Raw genomic sequence first — 6998 nt, 5'->3', positions numbered from 1 at the left:
CCTTCTATCCCTACTTTCCTAATGGTTTTTATCAAGGAGGGATGCTATCTTTTGTCAAATGCTTTCTCTGCATCTATTTAGAGGATCATGTGGTTCTTGTCCTTTCTTTTATTAATATGATGTATCACATTGATTTGTATGTATTGAACCAGCCTTGCATCCCAGGTGTAAATCCCACTTGATCGTGGTAACTCTTTTAATGTATTGTTGGATTGGTTGGCTAATGTATGTTGAAAATTTTTGCATTCATATTCATCAGGGAAATTGGTCTATAATTCTCCTTTTTAGTGGGGGCTTTGTCTGGTTTTGGAATCAAGGTAATGCTGGCCTCATAGAATGAGTTTGGAAGTTTCCTTCCATTTCTACTTTTTGGAACAGCTTTAAAAGAATAGGTGTTGACTCTTCCTTAAATGTTTGGTAGAATTCCCCTGTAAAGCCTTCTGGCCCTGGACCCTTGTTTTTTTGGGAGATTTTTCATTAATAATTCAATTTATTTACTGGCTGTGGGTCTGTTCAAATTTTGTATTTCTTCCTGTTTTAGTTCTGGTAGTTGATATGTTTCTAGGAATTTGTCCATTTCTTCCAGATTGCTGGATTTATTGCCATATAATTGCCTATAATATTCTTTTAATATTGTTTGTATTTCTGCAGTGTTGGTTGTGATCTCTCCTCTTTCATTCTTGATTTTATTTATTTGGATCCTTTCCTTTTTCTTCTTGATCAGGCTAGCTAGAGGTTTATCAATTTTGTTAATTTTTTCAAAGAACCGGCTCCTGGTTTCATTGATCTGTTCTACTGTTTGTTTGTTTTTTATTTCAATAGCATTGATTTCTGCACTAATCTTTATTATTTCCTGTCTCCTGCTGGTTTTGGGTTTTATTTGCTATTTTTTTCCAGCCCTTAAAGGTGTAAGGTTAGGTTGTGTGTCTGAGACCTTTCTTCCTTCTTTAGAAAGGCCTGGATTGCTTTATACTTCCCTCTTATGACTGCCTTTGCTGCATCCCAGAGGTTTTGGGGTGTGGTGTTATCATTTTCATTGCCTTCCATGTACTTTTTAATTTCCTCTTTAATTTCTTGATTAACCCATTCATTTTTTTAATAGGATGTTCTTCAATCTCCAAGTATTTGTTTTCTTTTTGAATTTTTTCTTGTGGTTGATTTCGAGTTTCATAGCATTGGGGTCTGAAAATATGCATAGTATGATCTCCGTCTTTTTGTACTTGTTGAGGGCTGATTTGTGTCCCAGTATGTTATCTATTCTGGAGAATGTTCCCTGTGCACTCCTGAAAATGTTTATGCTGCTGCTTTAGGATGAAATGTTCTGAATATATCTGTTAAGTCCATCCAGTCCTGTCTGTCATTCAAAGACATTGTTTTCTGGTTGATTTTCTGCTTAGATGATCTGTCCATTGTTGTAAGTGGGGTGTTGTAGTCCCCTACTATTATGGTATTATTGTCAATGAACTTCTTTATGTTTGTGATTAATTGCTTTATATATTTGGGTACTTCCACATCGTGGGCATAAATGTTTACAATTGTTAGGTGTTCTTGGTGGAAGGACCCTTTAATTATGATATAATGCCCTTCTTCATCTCTTGTTACAGTCTTTATTTTAAAATCTAGATTGTCTGATATAAGTATGGCTACTCTTATTTCTTTTGGCAACCATTAACATGATAGATGACTCTACATCATCTTAGTTTCTAAAATACTTTTTAATGTTTATTTTTAAGAGAGAGAGAGAGAGCATGAGAAGGGGAGGGCATAGAGAGAGGGAGACACAGAATCTGAAGTAAGCTCCAGGCTCTGAGCTGTCAGCACAGAGCCTCACACAGGGCTTGAACTCACACACCATGAGATCATGACCTGAGCTTAAGTCTGAAGCTTAACCAGCTAAGCCACTCAGGTGCCCCAGCATCCCCTTACTTTTAATCTGAAGGTGACTTTAGGTCTAAAATGGGTCTCTTGATAAGAGACTCTTAAAAACTGAAAACAAACTGAGGGTTGATGGGGGGTGGGAGGGATGGGTATTGAGGAGGGCACCTTTTGGGATGAGCATTGGGTGTTGTATGGAAACCAATTTGACCATAAATTTCATATATTGAAAAAAAAATAAAACAACAACAACAACAAAAAAAGTACTTTCCTAAGGCCTTTTGTTTAAAGTTTTGTTTATTTATTTATTTATTTATTTATTTATTTATTTATTTATATACAGTGGGGGAGGGTCAGAATACACACACACACACACACACACACACACACACACACATAGAGAGAGAGAGAGAGAGAGAGAGAGAGAGAGGGAAAGAGGGAGAGAGGATCCCAAGCAGATTTCATACTGTCAGTGCAGAACCCAAGGCAGGGTTCCATTTAATAAACCATGAAATCATGACCTGAGCTGAGAGAGTTGGACTCTCAATCAACTAAGCCACTCAGGCGCCCTGCCTAAGGCCTTCTTAATTTAAAAAATTTTAGGTTATCAATGAGTGAAACTTGAAGTTTCAAAAATGCATGGGCTTAATTTATTCTTAGGCCTTCATACTTCCTTATATTTAAGTTAGGCAATAGTAGTTTCTCCATTTATTCTTTCATCCAACAAACTTATCCAGTACTTACTACATTCTGGGTGCCATTCTTAGAACTGAGCAAAACAGACAAAAATCCCTATTTTCCTACAGCTAACCTACTAGGGGGAAAAGACAGACACCAAATAATAAATATAAAAAGTAAGGAAATTGTTTAGGATATTGGAAGGAGAGAAATCCTCTGGAAAATAAAGCAGTAAATGTAGCAAACTGGTGATCCGAAGTGCAGGGAGGGGGCATTGGCAGGGTGCATTATTAAACAAGATAGGGTAGGCTCATGAACATGTAGGGAGGTAGAAATGAATGAGATGTATAATAGAGTTTTTTCTCGTATTTCTGCTGATTCCCTAACATTTTCCCCAGTTTAAACTATAATCAGGATCACTCATATATCTTTGACCTAGAGCTACCTATATCTTATTCGCACATCTAGTTACATTGGCAATCCTTAGTCACACATCTTCCTCATGGGGCTCACGTGTGATCAACTTAAACCCATTTCAGGACCTCAGAATCACTGTGCTAAAAGTCAGAAGATTCTTGAAAAGCAGTTGACTCATGAGGATGTAGAATCCATAGTGAAACAGGCTACTTTCAAAAACATAAAAGAAGACCCCAGAACAAATTATGACACTGAGGCCCACTCTTGGAAGGGCAGAGTACAAGACCTTTCTCGAAAAGCTAGTAATAAAACGATGTGCTTTGTTTCTAAATTAGGGACAATGTCCTGCTCTGACAATGCTCTCTGCAATACTCTTCTGTCTATAGATGGGTGTTGCTGAAGTCTTCTCTCTCCCAGCACCTCTCTGTGCCTAATGACTTGGCTTGCTGACTCAGTTAACTGGGATTAGACAGCTGTCCATCACTGCTGGAAATCCAATCATTTCAAAAGAATGTCGTTCTAGAAAATTGCTCTAAACTTTGAACAACGAAAAGAAGAGCCAAACATGTATAATTTATACTTCAGCAAGAGTTGTTAGCTATGTGACCTGATTAACTACAATTTTAAAGTTACAGCACACACTATGCATACAATGTCTGGAATTAAAACAATGCTGGGTACATAATATAGTACCAATGAAAGACTTCTAAACTCTTTTTTTTAACTTAGGTATGTTTTATGTATCCTGAAGTTAGCACTCTTGAGAGTATCCTTCTTCTCCTTTATGAAGTGCCAATATTCTTTGTCCAGAAAATACATTCTTTTATCTTCCATAAATCTCAGTCTATACAGGCACACCTCACTTTATTGTGCTTTGCAGATATTTTTTTTTACACACTGAAGGTTTGTAAACATCAAACAAGTCTTGCATCAAACAAGTCTACTGGCACCATTTCTTCAGCAACATTTGCTCACTTCACACCTATTCTCACCATGTTTCAAACTTTTTCGTTATCAGACCAGTGATTACGACTCACTGAAAGCTCAGGTGATGATTAGCATTCTTTAGCAACAAAGTATTTTTTAAGTGTTTACATTTTCTAGATGTAATGCTTTGCACACTTAATGGCCTACAGTATAGTTTAAACATAACTGTTATGTGCACTGGGAACCCCAAAAATTCATTTGACTCACTTTATTGCAGTATTTGCTTCATTGAGGTGGTCTGGGACAGAATGAACCCATGGTATCGCCAACGTATGCCTGTGTTCTTTATCTACCACACTTCAGAAAGTATTTCTTTTTATAGGATGATATCCTTTATTCTAAAAAATACTACTGCTAACTCAGTTGTCTTTAATCTGGGACCGTCGCCTTAGCTGCAGACATATCCCCACGTTCAGTCCTTTTCTATAGATCCTTTATTTACCTTCTCTATGAGTGCCAGGTTTACCATGAAGTTGATGATACTTAATATAGGCCCTTTGTTATGCCCTGCACTTAATTTCTAATTCATATTTTTGAATTCTCTTTTCTTAAGAGAGCCCTTCAAATTGCATAAGCCTTAGGTGACACAAATCCTTGATCTGCCCTATTCCTACATAGGACTCAAGAGGAAAGCAACCCAGTGCCCTGATTTAAACCAAGATTACAGATTAGCAGTCTCATTCTCTTGGGTGGCCAACTTTCCTAGGTTAGCCTGAAGTGGATGGAAGCACTTCACCTATGGCTTTAGTTAATTTCATGTGCCGTCTTCTATAAAACCCTATTTGACAGTGAGGAATTAACACTTTGGGGAACACTTATGTGCCATGTTGATATAAATACTATATTTGACCTGTACAGACACCCAGAGCAGTAGGAATTATGGTCCCAAACTCTGAGTATTAAGATAATTTGTCCAAGGTCATACAGTTAAAAACGTTGGCATCTGGGGTTTAAAACCACTTCTGACTCTAAAGTTGCACACAACACAACTGTATTGCTCTTTATTTTTCCTAAGTTGATACTTGGTTTTACCAAGGTATCCATAGGTTACAGAGGTGGAGATAAGCATGGGGGATAAAATACTCAGAAATTTTACAAGTAAATTACTTAGTAATATGAAATCAGACATACTGCATTTTTCCATTTGCCACAAGATAAAATTACCCATGAGGACTGCTTAAAAGAAATGTTCGGCTCTAAATAGGGTGGTGGCAACATTTTGCCCTACAAAATAACTTTTCACTTCCCCATACAATTAGCGTTGCTGTCCTTCCACTATACATGTGGAAAAATTTGTCGGGAGTTTTAGCCAGGGCCAGGAACATAAAAATGGAGCATTTCCCAGCTTCCTATTTGGCTAATTGTAAACATTTTGGGGACGAATTGATAAAATCTGGCCATAGTTTTGCTAAGTATCTACAAAGCTTCAGAATTCCTTAATCCTTAGGCATAGAGGTCCACAGCTTCTGCCAAACGCCTTAGAGCTCCGCTCAGCCCCATCTGTGACTCTTCTCCTGGCTGTAGGGGGGGCTAGTCATCACAGTCCGGAAGGTCCCTGTAGGAGCAGCCCTGGCAGCCTCGGTGCGCTCTGTAAGCGATGAGCAGGTGGTAAAACCCAGGCAGAAACACCAGGATGCCAACAATCAGAACGGCAACAGCCCGGTTGGCGCCCACTTTGCTGATGTAGCCTACCAGCAGGAGGCAACCCGTGACAACGAGAAAGGCGCCAATCAAAAACTGCGCGGTGGCACAGACAATGGCCTTATAAGGAATCCTCGTAGAGTTTTTCTTAAACTTTAATAAGTGAGATCTCACTGGACATCTTTTCGATTTAAAGCTAGCTTCAGTAGGCGAAGTTTCCTTCTGATGGTTAATGTGCCCAGTGTCAGTGCTGGAGAGCTTTGAGTATTTCACTTTGCTGCTGGGGATCCCAGCAGCCACGTTGGTGCGAGTGGGAAGCATAACGGCAGGGGGCGTGCGGAGCTGTCCTGCTGCCACACAGTGAGCAGGGGCGTCAGGACCCACGCGCCCACCCAACGGCTGCCTGGACCCGCGTGGAGGCTCGCCTCGGCATCTCTCATTCACCTAACTCCTGTTTCTGCAAGACCGCTGCGTTTGTGATCGAATTCCTCTTTCATAATGCAAAGTTGCGATTACGTTGATAGTCTGATGTTATATGGGCTCTGTGATTTTCTTAAGGCAGTTCTAGTAAACTCCCAGATTCCTTTGACACTGCAACTGTTTAGATTGAGCAGATTAGCTTACATTCATTAGATTGCATTCAGTCACTTTCATAGAATTTCCATTTTCTCTAAATGTTCGTAAGCACATCCCGCGTTTGCCTCTCTTCCGTTGGTCTAACATGCAGCATACTTGGTTAATCTGATCAGCCTCCGAGGGCCAATCAGGGGAGAGGAGAGATGTGAAAGTTGGAATCAAACCCGGCTGAAATCCTGGCTCTGCCTCTTATTAACTATGTAAGCTTAGTCATAGTGCATCTCCAAGGACCTAGTTCCTTCTGTAAAAGGGGAATTGTGCCATACAATGCAGATTATTGTGAGTACTTACTGAATGTAGGATGCAGACTGCCTTCCTCCACAGAGGAAGTCCTATCTCCACAGAACTCAAGTCCTGACATGATCAAGGGCAAGGCGTGTCCAAAGACTTTAAGACATCTCACTCCTGAGTTTTGGCTGATTTTGTAGATGACAGCTTTCCTGCATCTCATGTTGCCTGATCATTGAATTGGCTGCCTTGTGGGAGTGGTGTGACCTCTGGAATGGTAGGACTTATTTAGAAGTGGTGTGGTCTTCTGATAGGCTGTTGCAGAAGGGGTTCCTCCTTCGTGAGGGGTTGAATTGGAGACCTCTAAATTCTCGCTCAGCTTCTGGAATTTGTACCTGAGCTGCAGCCTCTGCTTAACCTTTTTTTTTTTTTAATCAAACAATTGCAGTATTTCTCCCACTTCTGTGTTCTATGCCTACCTTTTACTAACCTATGCCTTCTTACTAGTTTATAATTCATCTTAAAATTTATCACCT

At 39.7% G+C, this 6998-nt stretch overlaps 1 protein-coding gene across 1 annotated transcript; it reads right to left on the bottom strand.

The window, feature by feature from the left end:
• Window positions 1-5479: 5479 nt before the first annotated feature.
• LOC125166271 (transmembrane protein 230-like) lies at window positions 5480-5919 on the bottom strand. Its single transcript, XM_047860117.1, has one exon. The coding sequence runs from the start codon at window positions 5917-5919 to the stop codon at window positions 5488-5490; it is 432 nt and encodes a 143-aa protein (XP_047716073.1). The 3' UTR covers window positions 5480-5487.
• Window positions 5920-6998: the final 1079 nt, after the last annotated feature.

This window comes from Prionailurus viverrinus, chromosome B2, assembly GCF_022837055.1.
Source record: "Prionailurus viverrinus isolate Anna chromosome B2, UM_Priviv_1.0, whole genome shotgun sequence".
In the NCBI taxonomy this organism is placed as follows: domain Eukaryota; kingdom Metazoa; phylum Chordata; class Mammalia; order Carnivora; family Felidae; genus Prionailurus; species Prionailurus viverrinus.
Note: the sequence above shows the minus strand (reverse complement) of the source record. Positions and strands in the feature narration are given on the sequence as shown.